General features: G+C 44.9%; 1 protein-coding gene across 1 annotated transcript; it reads right to left on the bottom strand.

Annotated features, from left to right (window-relative positions):
• Positions 1-4,766: 4,766 nt before the first annotated feature.
• Positions 4,767-6,890, bottom strand: LOC109733166 (proteasome subunit beta type-4). Its single transcript, XM_020292360.4, has 6 exons — positions 6,630-6,890; positions 5,900-5,976; positions 5,688-5,817; positions 5,423-5,594; positions 5,145-5,330; positions 4,767-5,022 (listed from the first exon to the last, which is right to left on the bottom strand). The coding sequence occupies exons 1-6, from the start codon at positions 6,695-6,697 to the stop codon at positions 4,909-4,911; spliced, it is 747 nt and encodes a 248-aa protein (XP_020147949.1). The 5' UTR covers positions 6,698-6,890; the 3' UTR covers positions 4,767-4,908.
• Positions 6,891-18,603: the final 11,713 nt, after the last annotated feature.

Here is an 18,603-nt window from a genome sequence, read left to right as displayed (position 1 = left end):
TGAGAAAAGTATTAAGAGTAAATTCTAACCATAGCATTAAACTTTTGGATCCAAGCGATCCCTTACGGAATAGCGCATAAACCGGGGTTTAAGTTTCTGTCACTCTCGCAACCCACCATCTAATTGCTACTCCACAATGCATTCCCTTAGGCCCAAATATTTTGAAGTGTCATGTAGTCGACGTTCACATGACACCACTAAGGGAATTACAACATTCATACTATCAAAATATCGAACACGTATCAAGTTCACATGATTACTTGCAACATCATTTCTCCCGTGACCTCAAGAACAAAAGTAACTACTCACAAATGATAAACATGCTCATGATCAGAGGAGTATTAAATGGAAGATTGGATCTGAACATATAATCTTCCACCAAATAAACCATATAGTAATCAACTACAAGATTTAATCAACACTACTAGTCACCCACAAGCACCAATCTATAGTTCCGGTAACAAGATTGAACACAAGAGATGAACTACAGTTTTAGATGAGATGGTCCTGTTGAAGATGTTGATGGAGATTGCCCTCCCCAAGATGGGAGAGTTGTTGGTGATGATGACGACGATGATTTCCCCCTCCGAGAGGGAAGTTCCCCCGGCGGAATCGCTCCTCTGGAGGGCAAAAGTGATCCTGCCCAAGTTCCGCCTCGAGACGGCGGCGCTCCGTCCCGGAAGTTCTCTCCTTATTTTTTCTAGGTCAAAATGACTTATATACCAGAAGATGGGCAACGGAGGTGGACCGAGGAGGGCACAACCCACCAGGGCGCGCCTGGGCTCCCTGGCGCGCCTAGGTGGGTTGTGCCCACTTGGTGGGCCCCCTCTGGTAGTTATTTGCTCCAATAATTCTTAAATATTCCATAAAAATCTCCGTGAAGTTTCAGCTTGTTTGGAGTTGTGCAGAATAGGTGGCCTGGCGTAGCTTTTCCAGGTCCAGATTTCCAGCTGCCGGAATTCTCCCTCTTGGTGTGTACCTTGCAAATTATGAGAGAAAAGGCATTAGAATTAGTCCAAAAAGCATTATTATGGATAAAACATTATAAATAACAGTAAGAAAACATGATGCAAAATGGACGTATCAAGACCCGAGCGCCCACCGTAAAGCTCGTCGCCGGTGCCTCTACAGGCCACTCCGGTTCCAGCCACCACCAGCGTTGGATGCGCCACTCCGCCAGCTCCCCGTAGATGCTCTGCGCGCGCCAAATAGGCGCCTGTAGGCGAATCCTGACGCGCTATGCATCTGGCCTCACTGGCGTCAAACTACCGATGGGTTTGACCCTGTTGACCAGGGGTTTGACCTTCCTGGGTCAATGACAAGTGAGGCCAGCCCCTGAGTAACCCTAGATTAGGTTTTTAGTTAGCGCTAATTAACATTGTTAATTAGTTATGACACTGACATGAGGGATCCACATGTCAGATTTGACCAGGAACGATTCTGTTGACCTGCTAACGTCACGCTGATGTCATGCTGACACAGCAAAGCAATTTCTGGATTTAGTTTAATTTAAGATAACCAGGAAATTGCCAAAAAATGCTTTAAACTTCAAAAATTCATAGTAAATCAACCATAACTCAGACGGAAAAGATTTATATATGAAAAATATCAGAAAAAATATGAAGAATCTGTTTATGGCATTTTCATGCATGTTTGAATAATTAACCTCACTGAATAGGAAAAAAGATGATTAGGACAATTTATGAAGTAACTCTTGGAGTTGGAATTTGATCTTGTTTGAATTCCACTTCAATTAACTTGGCTAAATATTGCATTAGGTGAATTCAATACCTTAACATGACATGTCATTCATGTGAATGTGCATAGCATTGATTGTGTTCCTTCTTTGCTAGTCGGTGTTGTTCCTTCTTGCTAGCCGATGTTTCTGACGTTGTGATCGTTATCACTAATGAAGAGCAGTGCTATCTTCAGAAGTGTCAGGCAAGCAAACCCCCATTGAGCATTCAGATACCATCCCACTCTCTCGCTCTTGTTCTCTTTTACTGCATTAGGACAACAATGATTCAACTTCTACATGTTGCGGTAGTTGAACTCATTCCTCTGCATGACCTGTCTTTGCCACAGTAATTAGTAAAACCCACTAGCATGAGTAGGAGTTGTTTGAGCCATGATGTGGCTACTCATTCATGCTTGCTTGTTATGTCTGCTATGCTTAGAGTTGTGTCGGGTCTGATTCATCCGGGGTGAATTGGAATGATGCTGAACATGTCCTACTGTTGAGAGATAAGTGTGTGAACATGATTTGGTAAGGTAGCGATGAGAGGCCATATAGGAGTACATGGTGGGTTGTCGCATTGGGACCGTCGAGTTCTATGTTTGTGATCCAAGACAGTTACTACTACACATTGGGATCCTTAGCTGTCTCTCTCGACTTATTAATCGCCTTGATCTCTGTCCAAGAGTTGCAACTAGTTTCCGGTGTTTATAGGATATGTGTTGGAGGCTGTGCATAGTGCTGACCCTAGGGGTGGGCTATGATGCGGTATAGACACCGTGGCACGGTGTACCGAGGCACCCGTTTGGTGGACTTGGAAACCCTGCACAAATCGTTTGGGGCTGTAGTGGAAACCTCGATCGGACTTCCTTGCGGGTCAAGCTCAAATAGGCGATAAACCTGGACTAGAAACTTGTGTGGTTAGTCAGGTCGTGGCCGACACCCTCGCCAGGCTTCCGCCTGAAGGTTGCCGAGATACATGACATGTATATGGTGGTAAGTGGTGGGACCGTGTGTGAAGAAGTACACCCCTACAGGGTTATAAATGATCTATTCGAATAGCCACGTCCTCGGACATGGACTACTTGGAAAGCTTATATAGTTCATAGATAACTTAAAGTGGATACTCTATAATGCGCAAGATAAGTGTGAGTGCTATGGATGGCCTTCTGATAGGGAGAAGGGAGCAAGTCCATAGTGGTGTATTGATATGGTGACTATGTGGACTCGTGTGCGCTCTCTCACCTCAAAAACAAATACTGGTAGTCGTAGTACATGTTAGCCAAGAGTCAAAGCTGGCTTGCTGCAGTTAAACTCCACAACCCCATTGCTGATACTGATGCATAAGTAGTTAGTTCTGATGTAAGTCTCGCTGAGTACATTTGTACTCACATTTACTTAATTTATGTTTTTGCAGAGAGAGTACAGTCTCACTAGTAGTTCCACGTGTGCTTCGATGATTAGCTTGGGAATCCCAGGCAGAGGTCTGGTTCCTATAGAGGGTCTTATAGATAAACATGCTTTATAGCCTTCTTTCTTTTCAGTCGTTTGTACTCAGAAAGGTTAAGCTTCCGCATGTGCATGTTGCTTGTATGACGTTGTATTCTGGGTCATGAGGCCCATGTTTGTAATATCATGCAATGTATGGCTTCTTGGAGCCTCTTAAATAAATACTTTGAGTCGTAGAGTTATGTTGTGATGTCATGTTGTATCTACACATATCGAGCATATTATGTATATGTTATTGAAATGCTTTGGTATTTGTGGGATTTGACGCCTAGTTTTTTATTCTTGGTAGCCTTCCTTATGAGGAAATGCCTCCTAGTGCTTCCATCCGGAACACATGGTTAACCGGCATATGTACTTCTTTGCTCCTGTGTCTGTCCCTATAGAAAAATATCACGCGGTGTTTACTGGAGTCATTTGTAGTCTCTCTACGACTCGGTTACACTCGCTGCTGACCGACACGTACATTGTTGGGTCATGTATGTATGTCCCTGTAAGTTTGTGCCATCTTTGTTTACGACTAGTCATGTTGACCCGGATTCTTCGTCATATGGATGCTAGCGACATAGTCATATACGTGAGCCAAAAGATGCAAACGGTCCCGGCCAAGGTAAAGGCGGGAGCCGTGGGTTACCGTGCGTGCGGCCGCAAAGTGATATGACATGTTACTGGCTAGATCGGTGTGACTTAGGTCGGGGTTCCGACGAAGTCCAAAGATGCCAGTGAGACTAACACGCCTGGGAAGTCAAAGGCTAGCGTCACTCTTGATGTTAGGTGTTTTTTTCTGTAAGTAGAAGAGATATGGGAAGAGAAACTACAAGGAGTATCTCACAGAAAAGAGAACATTTTTTTCAACATATGTTGAAATATTTGTAAATACATGACGAACATTTTTTAATACATGATGAACATTTTCTGGATACCACAAAACGTTCATGTAATTTAGAAAATGTTCACACACATTTTAATAAATAATGTTTGTGTAGCTAAAAAAATGTTGACATCTTTTATTGAAAAAATGTTAATATGGTAGAAAAATGGTTCACCTTTATTGAAGAAACATTTCATGTCTTATATGAAAAAAACAACAGAAAAAACAAGGAAATCCAAAACAATCGACAAAACAAAAATCGCTGTAAAACCGTAAGACTTGCGCTCGCTAACTGGCCCGGCCCATAACGCGAGAACTTGAGTGATTAATCTGCCGCAGTGAGCAGCAGATAGGAGGACTCGGTCGTGCTCAGGTTGTCACGTCGGCAGCTTGCGATTGTGACTTTAAAAACAACCCAGAGCCCGGAGGTCCTCTTGTCCACCATTACCTCCAGGACTTCTCCTGATCTCAGCTACAGCATCCATCGAACAACCGGGGTCCGCCATTGGAGCAAAAGGTGCGGTCAACTAAGAAAGGACAGCTGCAATGCCAAAAAACAAAAGAAAGGGAAGGGCAGCCGGCAGCCGCTAGAGCATGGCATGTGAATGGGATACCTGCAGATCTAACTGACGCAAACAGTAGGCAGCACAATCATACGAGGTCCACACGACCACACTCAATGTTCATAAAACTTGAAATCAAATTATAGCATGTCACACAAAGCAGATGTCGAGTTCCAGTCATGTTCGGATCAAACACTCACACGGGCTGAAACTGCTTCAGCAGCAGAGTATGTCTACCATGTTCCTACAGCACCCTTGGATGGGTTCTCGAAGGCGGCAAATCCCCAGTTGGTCTTCAGGGCGTACGGCGGGTAGATGGTCGATCCCTCGGTTGTGATCTTGGCAATCTGTCATCCAAACCGGACAAACCATCCATGTTATAACAGTTCAGCAGCTACATACTGAAGGAATTTGGCTAAATTTCTTCTAGGCATTAGTAAGTGACTTCACTGTGATAACAAGTTGTAACCTGGAATTTGTTGATGGATGACCGGTCACGGTACAACAAGACCAGCAGGCACTTCTCAATCAGCTTAACGGCTTCTTCAAAGGTCATGTCCTCACGCCATTCACCACGAAGTATTGGGATTGCCATGTGGTTCCCAAATCCAGTGGCAATGTGGTTCTCCTCAAAGTGTGTACCAATCATGTTAACCTGAACACCAAAATTAGGCACAACATAAGATCATGACAAACCAGCAGCAGTACAAAAAACAGCATTCTTCTTTTAATAAACCAATAATATACCATGCCAAGATACTTCTCATCGCCCTTTGGGCCCTTCTTCACTCCACCAAGCACCAGGGAGTTCCACAGAGGGTCAAACTTATTGCGCCGGTTGTACATCACTCTTGTGAGGTATGCGTGGATTTCCTTGGGGCCCAATGAGTTCCCATCATCCCACATATGATCATTCAGACTGAAAAGGAGCAGAGATGAGGATGTCACATGGATTTCACACAGCAGAGAGAAAGAACACACATGAGCAAAGCCATTCGATAAGGTAACCTACGTCAGTTCATCCAGATAGCGCAGAATCTCCTGGAAATCACTGAACTCCCCACTCCCTCCAATAAGGCTATGCTTACCAACCTCCTTGATACGCTCCACACTCTTGTATCGCAGAGTTGACCCATAGGAGGCTGCACAAGAAATCAGATAATGGGTCGCATATCACAGGAACAACTACATTTGCCTGTGCGGAAGGAGTGACAGCCAACTAACCTCCAGTGTCACATGCCATGATCACACCATCCTTGTATTTCATTGCAATCACCGAGTTACCAGTCACATAGGGGTTCCTGTTGATGCAATACAGCGTCGAGAGTTAACCATGTGCGCATACAAACAAAAATTTATTGAAAGAAACAATAGCACCATGAAAGAAGTTGCAGTTGCACATTAGAGGAAAGCCTGGGCACTGAAGGTATTTTGGAAAAAAAATAACACAAGATTGCTATAAGCATCTCCTTGGACAAATTACAGAAGGCATTAAATTTACTGAAAGACACAATAGCACCAGGATAAAGTTGCAGTTGCACACTACAGGGAAAGCCTGGGCACTGAGGGTAGTATTTTGGAGGAAAAAAACAATAGCATGCACAGGATTGTTAGAACAATATCTTCTTGGACAAATCACAAAAGGCATTATATCTATTGAGCTGGCTAATTATAAGCTAGGACAGAGGAGAGGCTTCTATATTAACACCATAAAATCATTCATTCTGCCATGGAAGTCAAAAAAATCAGATAGGTAACACAACAGTCCACAAATAAACATATGCAGAAGGCGCTATAACTGCTGGGTTGGATTAGCTATGAGCCGAGAGAGACTAGCTAGAGGCCTGTAGATCAACACCAGTCACCAGAGAATCCATCCATACTATATCAAATTGCACAAGAAATTTCGCGGAACACATCGCATTCCAGATCGGGGGAATAGGGGTTTGCTTACAGTGTCCTCTGCGTCCCCTCGCCGCCTCCGGCCCCCGCCGCCGCCACGTGGGAGTGGGATCCGTCCATGGATGGATTCGCGAGGGGGAGGGTTCGATTCGGATTGGCTTCGCTCGTCTCGTCGGAGGAAGGCGCGGGCTCGGTCTGGCTGTCTGGCTTGGTGGTCTGGTGCGCCCCCCTCTGTTCCCCTTCTGTGCGTGCTCTGTTTCTTTCTTGCAGAGCGGGTTGGAGCAGGCAGGCAGCTGGGTCGGCCTGGCGCACGCGTTTGCTCCACAACAAAACGGATTTTGGTTTTACGTCTTAGCGCTCAGACACAGGCTTCCAACCAAGAAGAGAGTACTCTACTCTGAGGTATATATAATTTCTTTTTGAATCAGATGAATTTCATGAATCCCGAGATTGTAGAAAAATCTTTCGATATAGTGAGTTTTTATTGACTCAAGTCACTGCATAGAGGATTTAGCACATGGCCAGCTTGAAAACGGGGGAAAATCTCCATGCCGCAATTTTCTCACCCTGATTTCTACAATTCACAACCAGAAAGACACCTTTTGATTTTGGAGTCAATGTTGTAGAATGTCAGTGAAGATGTGAATCATCAAATCAAAATCGGATGGATAAAGTGGCACCAAGCTTCTTTGCGTTCTTTGTGATCAGAGAATGCCACAAAAGCTAAAAGGCTGGTATTATAGGATGGTGATTCAACCCGCAATGTTGTATGATACTGAGTGTTGGCCGACTAAAGGACGCATGTTTAACAGTTAGTGTAGCGAAGATGAACATGTTTAGATGGATGTGTGCCCACACAAGGAAGGACCGGATCCGGAATGACGATATACATGATAGAGTTGGGTAGCACCGACTGAAAAGAAGCTTATCCAACATCGTCTGAGATGGTTTGGGTGTATTTAGTGTATGCCTCCAAAAGCTCCAGTGCACAGCGGCCGGCTAAAGTGTGCTGATAATGTAAGAAAGGTCGGAGTAGACCAAACTGAACATGGTAGGAGTCCGAAAAAAGATTTGCGGGACTAAAATATCACCAAAGAACTAGTCATGGACAGGGATGCGTGGAAGGTTGTTATACATGTGTCATAACCACGAGTTGGTTGCGAGATTTTATGAGTTTCAGCTCTAGCCCATCCCAACTTGTTTGGGACTGAAGTCTTTGTTGTTGTTAATGCCGCCGTCGCCGTTGTTGTTGTTGTTGACAAGAACAATGATACATCTTAATTATATCATACCAAAAAGAAGAAGTGACACGAAACAGGCCTCTTTCATAATAAATAGATAGACGGAACTGATATGGAGAGTGAATAGCAAAAAACTACCACATTACGGGCTATCGTTTCGAAAAACTACCGCTTTTTTGAATATTCCAAAAAATACCACAAAAGTGGTGGGCTGTTCCAAAAAACCCAAGTGGCCGAACGATTACGTTTTAAGTGGGGTTATGACATGTGGGGCCCGCCCGTCAGGGTTTTGTCGGCCACAGGGCTCACGGCGCGCGGGTGACGGTCGTTAGGGCGCACGAGCCGTCCCGACCAGGTCAAGACGGATCCGACCGTTCCTCTGTTCCCCCTCTCTGTCTCACTCTCTCTCGCGCGCGCGCGTCTCCCTCTCCGACCTAGCCGATGGCGTCGGCGGCGGTGAAACCAATCGACTGCGGCCATTCAACGGGTGGAGATGGAAGGGGGGATGGAGGCGGAGAGTACTCCGAGGTTGACAACTGGCTGGGGAGCGGTAGCTTCGCAACCCAGCCGGCGCCGCCGCCGCTGCCGTAGCGGACACCACAGGCTGCTCCTCTAACGCAGGCTCCTACGCCACAGGCTGCACCGCCGTCGCCTGAGGATTGCCAGTTCTTGCTTGAGTACAAAGCGCCGAGGTATCTTGTTGGCGCTGTGCATGCGGATCCGGCCAACTCCCATCACTGGGCCTCTGCATTTGGAGGGGTGGAGTAAGTTTATTTTTCTTCTCTTGATGAGCTCCTTCAACAGTTTCTGCATTTCTGCTTGTTCAATTCAAAAAATAGAGGATAATTTAGTTAGTTTTTTGACCAAACCTAGGTTGATGCTGTTGTGATTCATCTTAGAACATGAACATGCACTGAATCAAAGTTGAGGAAACACTCTGTGGCATGTTTTGGATGCACCAGTATCATTTAGCACTGAAGGATTAGTTAGATTTAGCAGAAATGCATGATGGATTCAGAGAAGCATTTGTTGGATTCAGATTCCTTACCGTACTTTATAGTTAGTGTGCACTGAATTTTGTAGCAAAAAACACTTAGTTAGTCTTTTCAAATAACATATTATGGTTTGCAGGCTGGATGATGATATTTGGGAGGTGAGGCTGCATTTCTAGGGCAGAGATGACATGGAAAGGAGGTTTTCTGTTTCAGGCATCATTTTTCTTAACTTGATAGCTCTTACTGAAACTGAAGGCTATGGGTCATATGACTACATGTACTAGGTAAAAGAACAAGGGATAGGAGAGGAAGGTTTATTGCTTCTGGACAATCAAGATGTAGTTGAAGAAATGATAGACCACTCAAATTTCACAATGCTGAATATCATTGTGGCCAAGGCAAATGAAGATAGAGATGTTGAATGTAACAGGGCTCACAATGTTTGTGAAGAACAAATTCCAATAGGCAGTCCAATGGGGGGTCCTGGTTTTGTGCTAAGTCTGTCACAAGATGGAGTGGTCCACCCTCTTGAAGTTAATTTGAACACACAGCAGAGCTGTAACTTGAACATTTCAGAAGCTCATGGTGGAGATGATGGACAGGCTGGTGGTGAAGAGGATGATGGACAGGCTGGCGGTGAAGAGGATGATGATATTGACAAATCATCCTCAGACTTTGAGATTGATAGGGGTGACTATAGAGGGATAAAGATGTCTTACAAGGCTTGGAAGAGAGGTGAAGAAAATATTGGAAATGAAGAAGAAACAGATGGTGTACAAGACAGACCAGAGTTTGAAGGTGACAGTGATGTTTCAGAGTTTTGGCAGGAGGAGAAAGAGGCTGACAGTGGAGAGGAGAGAGTTGTGGCAAAAGGCAGGCCTGAAAAACTGAAGCCTGTGGGAAGAGCAGCAGCAAATCCAGGTCCTTCTTCCAGAGCTCACAGTCAGCCAGAGATCCCAAAGTTTCAAGATTTTGTACCTGAAGCTGATGAATATTGCTTCCCTGGTGATGTGGGCATTTCTGACTCATATGGAGAGGCTCCAAGACTACCTTCTGGAAGGAAGAGAAGATTGAAGAAGAAGAAAGAGAGGAAATGGTATGACCCAAAGCTACCTGATGCACATGAGCAGCTGTGCAAGGACCTTTGCTTCACCAATGTGTATGAGTTTAGAAAGGCTTTGAGAAATTTTCATGTTAGGACTTTGAGAAACTTTTAGTACCATAGGAATGAACCATCAAGGGTTATTGTTTGGTGCCCAGAGAGGAAGAATGGATGTGAATTTTTCATGACTGCATCCAAAGTAGCCCATGAAGATACATTCACAATCAAGAAGTGCCACATGGATCATAGTTGTGGAGCTTGTGGAGAGAGTACAAAGGTTACTGCAGAATGGGTTGCAGAAGCTGTGGAGGACACAGTTAGATCAAATGTAAAGGCTGGTGTAGAGACAGTTCTCAAACATACTAAGAAGAAGTTTGGGGTGCATGTACCTAGGAGTTTGGCATATAGGGCAAGACTGATGGCTGTAGATGTTGTGCAAGGTGATCATAGAAAGCAGTATCTAAGGTTGAGGGACTACCTACAATGTGTGCCTGGCACAAACCCTGGAAGCAGGTGCATAGTGACAACTTTTGAGGATTTTTTGAACCCAGCCCCCACACCACTACAAAAAAAATACACTTCCGTGATGATACATGTTTGTCACAGTAGGTCACGTTTTCTGTCATGCATGTACATCCATGACAAATTTATGACAGAATCAAGATAGTCATACCTGTGCTGTCGTAGAAGTGTTCCATGACATTACCAAAATTATCATCACGGAAGTGTCCACTTCCATGACGATAAATCATGTGTCACAGAAGTGCTTTCGTCAAGGGTGACCGACACGTGGCATCCACCGTAACGGAACGTCGTTAAGCTATCGGGTCCGGTTTTGGATCCGATAACCCGTTAACAGCCCGGACCAATGGGGATTTTCCACGTGTAAAATCATCATTGGTTGTAGGAAACACGTGTCAGCTCCGTGTTGGCACAGGTGTCACTCATCCAATGGGCGAGATGCGCCTATGATATGTTAACACGTGGACGGCCCAAAAGGGGCCCATAAAGTTTAAATGGGCCGGCCCAACTAAAGGCCCACAAGATTTTGCGGACCATAATGGGTCGGCCCAGCTAAAGGCCCACAAGATTTTGCGGGCCATAATGGGCCGGCCCAGGTAAAGGCCCCCAAGATTTTTGCGGGCCATAATGGGCCGGCCCAGGTGAAGGCCCACAAGAATTTTGTGGACCATAATGGGCCGGCCCAGCTAAAGGCCCACAAGATTTCGCCGACATTAATGGGCCGGCCCAGCTGTAGGCCCACAAGATTTTGAGGACCCTAGTAGGCCGACCCATTAACTGGCTGCCATGTTTTGGGCCAAATGCCGGCCCATATTTGATCCGGTCCATTAATGGCCTGCCACGTTCCGGGCCTAATAATGGCCCATATGAGATTCGGCCAGTTAAAAGCCTACCACATTCTGGGCCAAATTACGGCCCAGATCAGGTCCGACCCTTTAAGAGGCTTTGGGCTAAATTATGGCCCATATCAGATTCGGCCCGTCAATTGGACGCTATGCTTTTGGGCCCACTTGCTAAAGGCCCATTTAGTAATTCGCCTGATATTAGTTTCGGCCTGTTAAGGGCCCGTTTAACATTTCGGCCCTATATTAATTTCGGCCTGTTAAAAGCCCGTCATATAGTTGGGCCTAACTACGGCCCAGTTTGCATCCGGCCTGCTCGCAGCCGATAATCTGATTGGGGCAAACAAGGACCGAGACAATTTTGGCCTGTTATAAGCCCATGATTTGATTGGCACATTCATGGGCCGGGGTCTATTTCGGCCTGCTGCCGGCCCATGAGCTGTTCATCACGTTTCAGGCCCAACCTACTTTTCAGCCTCCTAAAGGCCCATTGAGTTTTCTTGGGAAAATAGGGCCGGCGGTTTACTCGGCCTATTAAAGGCCCGAATCTACTAGTGGGCCAGTTTACATTTAGGCCTGTTAACGGACCAAGATGACGGGGCCCATGATGTGGATCATACATGGTGATTTGCATGACGGCCCGATTATGTACCGTAATTTTACGGTTTGGCTGGTTTACTGCGAAGACAGAATATATATACAGTAAAATAACTGCAGCATCATGAATAAGAAAAAAAACCTAGACTATACAATAAAGAAATTATGGCATATTACATCCACTGGGCATCAAAGTTTGCCACTATGATAATAAAGCACAAGCAGACAGCAGATTACATACACTAGGCATCAAAGATCGCCACCAGTGCAACTAAACACGCCGACAAAATAATATACAAAACCGACAGCACTTCAATAGAGTTCAAGAAAGGTTAGCCCTGCTCGGGAGCTGCAGCGCAAGCAGCTGAGCAAGCTGGTGAGACTGCACTTGTTTGACACTTATATCCTCCTCACTCTGAAAGATAAACAAGTAGACAGATGACAGGTTTTGCACATATAAGTATCAGTGTTGACAATTCATCACATACTGACGAATAAAGTGACACAGTTTAAAATAGCATTAACACAATATGGTATTGTTCAGGTCAAGACATGGCAGGAAATGACATTGTGAAGGAGTTGGCAGCTTCACGACACCACTGGATTACAGATCAAGAACTCATAAGTATCAATGGTTAGTGTGCTGTCAATTTATCCCATTTCAGATTGGCAAAATAAGATCACTTGCTCTGTATAGTTTAATTTACATGGTATGAAGAAGGAACTTGGTTGTACAACTGAAAACTTAAATTGAGAAGGACAAACTTTTGTTTATGAACTGGAGTACATAATAAACTTTAAACATGCAATTTGATGCAAACACCAAAAATAAACAGTTGTTACAGTCATGCCTAACCAAATATACACAACAAAGTTTGAAGGCTTGAGAAGGACAAACTTACATTATTGGGGAAGGCAGGCTCTATAAAGCCCTTGTCCATGCTGATGGGGAGGCAATTCAAGAAGTTTACCAGATAATCTTCTTCATAAGCATTGCCTTTATTCTACATTTTGTTAAGAGTAAATATAGATGTGACAATATAAGAAAAAATGGAGAATATTTAAGATAAGATGAAGAGTGATGCTACATAACCAAGTAGCTATAAATGTAAGTACAACGATACAGGCAAAAGGTACATCCAAGAGCAATGCAGAGCTAAACTTCTTCAGTACCATCGGTGTTATCCAACCTTATGGTAAGAGTAAATATAGATCTTATGTGTAGAAAATGGAGGGCAAAGGAAAATAAGCTGCAGAGTGATGGTACATGAACAACTACCTGTCAATATAAGTACACTGATAAAGGACAGCAGGTACTTACAAGAACAATGCAGAGCTAAAAAAATTCATTGGCATTGGATATATTCTACACTAATGTAACCATTCATACAGATCAGATAATTTGGAGCGAACAATTGATAAGCAAGCTATCATGCATACTGCTGTCACATAATGAACCAGGTATGTATGCAAGTACAGTGATATAGGACAATAGGTACTAACAAGAGCGAAGCAGCGGGCAGCATATTTGTGATATCCTGTCGTTCTTTTCAAATCGGAATTCTTTTTCGAGCAGATTTCCTGCAAAAAAGATCCGTAAGGCACATGCGGAAAAGTAGAAGTTCAAATTGTCATGCGATATCATAGATAGTACCTCATCCTCGGAACGAGACCAGTGCATAACAAGGTTTTTCCATTCAATGTCTTCTAAATTTAGCACAGGAGGCTTCACCAGAAATTCGTTTATAGACTTGCCATCAAAGTGTGATTTCCTCAGGTAACACCAATACTGCTGCAATGCTTCCTTGAAAAGAGCAAGCAAGCTTTGCTCGTCATGACTATCCAGATTGACCCTCGCATACTTACAACAATGTAATGTAAATCATTGATGTGTTCAATCAACAGAAAACAGGAAAATAATCACCATGAATAATATCACTTACACGTAAGTGGGACAGGAAGATGTGAAACTGGTGTTTGTCTTCACTATATTCTTCCAATGATGGGAATATATGCACGTAGTCCCTAACAACATTGAAAGCATTGTCTTTTAAACTAGGAATATGGGGTTCCAATCTGCAGGAATTGGTCATCTCTGCAGTTGGGATAGGTCTTCGGCCGGTGGACTTGCTGTACTTTTTGCTGGAGTGGGATTTTTCTGTGGTACGGCTGGTGCTAAGGCAACTGAAATCGGCATACCTTTTGCTGGAGTGCAGGTCCTGTGTGGTGGGGCTAGTGGTGTGGCCAGTGAAGTATGGGTACAGTCTGCTGGAGTCGGTCCTACGTTTTGTGTCACTGGTTGTACAACCAATATAAGTGGGGTGCTGTCTGATTTCTCCGGCACAACCACGTTTTCAAGGACTTTGCTGGTGCTCCTTCAGGTTCGGCAATCACCCTCTTTCTTTTTGATGTCTGATGCACAAGAACAACATTTGAGTGGAAAAACATGGTATGATGACAGATGGAATATGTATTGATAATGGATGGGCATGGCATCTCGACATATATGATGAGTAAACTGTTGGAAATATGCCCTAGAGGCAATAATAAATTGGTTATTATTATATTTCCTTGTTCATGATAATCGTTTATTATCCATGCTAGAATTGTATTGATAGGAAACTCAGATACATGTGTGGATACATAGACAACACCATGTCCCTAGTAAGCCTCTAGTTGACTAGCTCGTTGATCAATAGATGGTTACGGTTTCCTAACCATGGACATTGGATGTCGTTGATAACGGGATCACATCATTAGGAGAATGATGTGATGGACAAGACCCAATCCTAAGCCTAGCACAAGATCGTGTAGTTCGTTTGCTCAGAGCTTTTCTAATGTCAAGTATCATTTCATTAGACCATGAGATTGTGCAACTCCCGGATACCGTAGGAATGCTTTGGGTGTACCAAACGTCACAACGTAACTGGGTGGCTATAAAGGTGCACTACAGGTATCTCCGAAAGTCTCTGTTGGGTTGGCACGAATCGAGACTGGGATTTGTCACTCCGTGTAAACGGAGAGGTATCTCTGGGCCCACTCGGTAGGACATCATCATAATGTGCACAATGTGACCAAGGAGTTGATCACGGGATGATGTGAGTTACGGAACGAGTAAAGAGACTTGCCGGTAACGAGATTGAACAAGGTATCGGGATACCGACGATCGAATCTCGGGCAAGTAACATACCGATGGACAAAGGGAATTGCATACGGGATTGATTGAATCCCCGACATCGTGGTTCATCCGATGAGATCATCGTGGAACATGTGGGAGCCAACATGGGTATCCAGATCCCGCTGTTGGTTACTGACCGGAGAACGTCTCGGTCATGTCTGCATGGTTCCCGAACCCGTAGGGTCTACACACTTAAGGTTCGATGACGCTAGGGTTATAGGGAAAGTATGTACGTGGTTATCGAATGTTGTTCGGAGTCCCGGATGAGATCCCGGACGTCACGAGGAGTTCCGGAATGGTCCGGAGGTAAAGATTTATATATGGGAAGTCCTGTTTTGGTCACCGGAAAGGTTTCGGGTGTTATCGGTAATGTACCGGGACCACCGGGAGGGTCCCGGGGGTCCACCAAGTGGGGCCACCAGCCCCAGAAGGCTGCATGGGCCAAGTGTGGGAGGGGACCAGCCCCAGGTGGGCTGGTGCGCCCCCCCACCAAGGCCCAAGGCGCATGGGAGAGTGGGAGGGGGCAAACCCTAGGTCCAGATGGGCCTTAAGGCCCACCCTAGTGGCGCCCCCCTAGATGGGATCTAGGGCTGGCCGCCACCCCTTGGGGTGGGAACCCTAGAGGGGGCGCAGCCCCCTCCCCCCCTATATATAGTTGAGGTTTGGGGCTGCCCAAGATATGGGAACGTCTCTCTTTCGGCGCAGCCCTACCCCTCTCCCTCCTCCTCCTCTCCCGCGGTGCTTGGCGAAGCCCTGCGGGATTGCCACGCTCCTCCACCACCACCACGCCGTCGTGCTGCTGCTGAATGGAGTCTTCCCCAACCTCTCCCTCTCTCCTTGTTGGATCAAGGCGTGGGAGACGTCACCGGGCTGCACGTGTGTTGAACGCGGAGGCACCGTTCTTCGGTGCTTAGATCGGAATCAACCGCGATCTGAATCGCTACGAGTAGGACTCCCTCATCCGCGTTCTTGCAACGCTTCCGCATCGCGATCTACAATGGTATGTAGATGCACTCCCCTTCCCCTCGTTGCTAGATTACTCCATAGATTGATCTTGGTGATGCGTAGAAAATTTTGAATTTCTGCTACGTTCCCCAACAGTGGCATCATGAGCTAGGTCTATGCGTAGTTTCTATGCACGAGTAGAACACAAAGAAGTTGTGGGCGTAGATGTTGCCAATTCTTCTTGCCGCTACTAGTCTTATCTTGTTTCGGCGGCATTGTGGGATGAAGCGGCCCGGACCGACCTTACACGTACGCTTACGTGAGACAGGTTCCACCGACTGACACGCACTAGATGCATAAGGTGGCTAGCGGGTGTCTGTCTCTCCCACTTTAGTCGGAACGGATTCGATGAAAAGGGTCCTTATGAAGGGTAAATAGAAATTGGCATATCACGTTGTGGTCTTACGTAGGTAAGAAACGTTCTTGCTAGAAACCTATACAAGCCACGTAAAAACTTGCAACAACAATTAGAGGACGTCTAACTTGTTTTTGCAGCATGTGCCTTGTGATGTGATATGGCCAAAAGGATGTGATGAATGATATATGTGATGTATGAGATTGATCATATTCTTGTAATAGGAATCACGACTTGCATGTCGATGAGTATGACAACCGGCAGGAGCCATAGGAGTTGTCTTTATTTTTTGTATGACCTGCGTGTCATTGAATAACGCCATGTAAATTACTTTACTTTATTGCTAAGCGCGTTAGCCATAGAAGTAGAAGTAATCATTGGCGTGACAACTTCATGAAGACACAATGATGGAGATCATGATGATGGAGATCATGGTGTCATGCCGGTGACAAAGATGATCATGGTGCCCCGAAGATGGAGATCAAAGGAGCAAAATGATATTGGCCATATCATGTCACTATTTGATTGCATGTGATGTTTATCATGTTATGCATCTTATTTGCTTAGAACGACGGTAGCATAAATAAGATGATCCCTCACTAAAATTTCAAGAGACGTGTTCCCCCTAACTGTGCACCGTTGCGAAGGTCCGTTGTTTCGAAGCACCACGTGATGATCGGGTGTGATAGATTCTAACGTTCGAATACAACGGGTGTTGACGAGCCTAGCATGTACAGACATGGCCTCGGAACACATGCAAAACACTTAGGTTGACTTGACGAGCCTAGCATGTACAGACATGGCCTCGGAACACAAGAGACCGAAAGGTCGAACATGAGTCGTATAGCAGATACGATCAACATGGAGATGTTCACCGATGATGACTAGTCCGTCTCACGTGATGATCGGACACGGCCTAGTTTGACTCGGATCATGTATCACTTAGATGACTAGAGGGATGTCTATCTGAGTGAGAGTTCAATAATCAGATGAACTTCATTATCATGAACATAGTCAAAAAGTCTTTGCAAATTATGTCATAGCTTGCGCTTTAGTTCTACTGTTTAAGATATGTTCATAAAGAAAATTTAGTTGAAAGTTAATAGTAGCAATTATGCGGACTGGGTCCGTAAACTGAGGAGTGTCCTCATTGCTGCACAGAGGGCTTATGTCCTTAATGCACCGCTCGGTGTGCTGAACCTCAGCGTCGTCTGTAGATGTTGCGAAACATCTGACATACACGTTTTGATGACTACGTGATAGTTCAGTGAGTAATGCTAACGGTTCAGAATTGAGGCACCAAAGACGGTTTTTTGAAACGTCGCAGAACATATGAGATGTTCCGAAGACTGAAATTGGGATTTCGGACTAGTGCCCACGTCAAGAGGTATGAGACCTCTGACAAGTTCCTTAAGCCTGCAAACTGAGGGAGAAAAGCTCAGTCATTGAGCATGTGCTCAGATTGTCTGAGTACTACAATCACTTGAATCGAGTGGGAGTTATTCTCCCAGATGAGATAGTGATAGTTCTCCATAGTCACTGCCACCAAGCTAGTAGAGCTTTGTGATGAACTATAACATATCAGGGATAGTTATGATGATCCTTGAGCTATTCGCGATGTTTGACACCGCGATAGTAGAAATCAAGAAGGAGCATCAATTGTTGATGGTTAGTAAAACCACTAGTTTAAGAAGGGCAAGGGCAAAAGGGATACTTCATGAAACAGCAAGTCGTTTGCTGCTCCAGTGAAGAATCCCAAGGTTGAACCCAAACCCGAGGCTAAGTGCTTCTGTAATGAGGGGAACGGTCACTGAAGCAGTACTACCCTAAATACTTGGTAGATGAGAAGGCGGGCAAGGTTGACAGAAGTATATTGGATATACGTTATATGAATGTGTACTTTACTAGTACTCCTAGCAGCACCAGGGTATTAGATACCGGTTCGGTTGCTAAGTGTTAGTAACTCGAAATAAAAGTTGCGGAATAAACGGAGACTAGCTAAAGGTGAGATGACGATATGTGTTGGAAGTGTTTCCAAGGTTGATGTGATCAAGCATCGCATGCTCCCTCTACCATCGAGATTTGGTGTTTGCGTTAAGCATGATTGGATTATGTTTATCGCAATACGGTTATTCATTTAAGGAGAATAATGGTTACTCTATTTATTTGAATAATACCTTCAATGGTCT

Source organism: Aegilops tauschii, chromosome 5, assembly GCF_002575655.3.
Source record: "Aegilops tauschii subsp. strangulata cultivar AL8/78 chromosome 5, Aet v6.0, whole genome shotgun sequence".
NCBI classification, from domain to species: Eukaryota; Viridiplantae; Streptophyta; class Magnoliopsida; order Poales; family Poaceae; genus Aegilops; species Aegilops tauschii.
Note: the sequence above shows the minus strand (reverse complement) of the source record. Positions and strands in the feature narration are given on the sequence as shown.

Bases quoted from the DNA above. Each gene is read 5' to 3' on its own strand.
- LOC109733166 (XM_020292360.4), bottom strand. From the start codon at position 6,697: ATGGACGGATCCCACTCCCACGTGGCGGCGGCGGGGGCCGGAGGCGGC. The intron at 5,977-6,629 runs GTAAGCAAACCC...TTGCATCAACAG, and splicing joins GAGGGGACGCAGAGGACACT to GAACCCCTATGTGACTGGTA. The intron at 5,023-5,144 runs GTTACAACTTGT...TTTGGATGACAG, and splicing joins CATCCATCAACAAATTCCAG to ATTGCCAAGATCACAACCGA.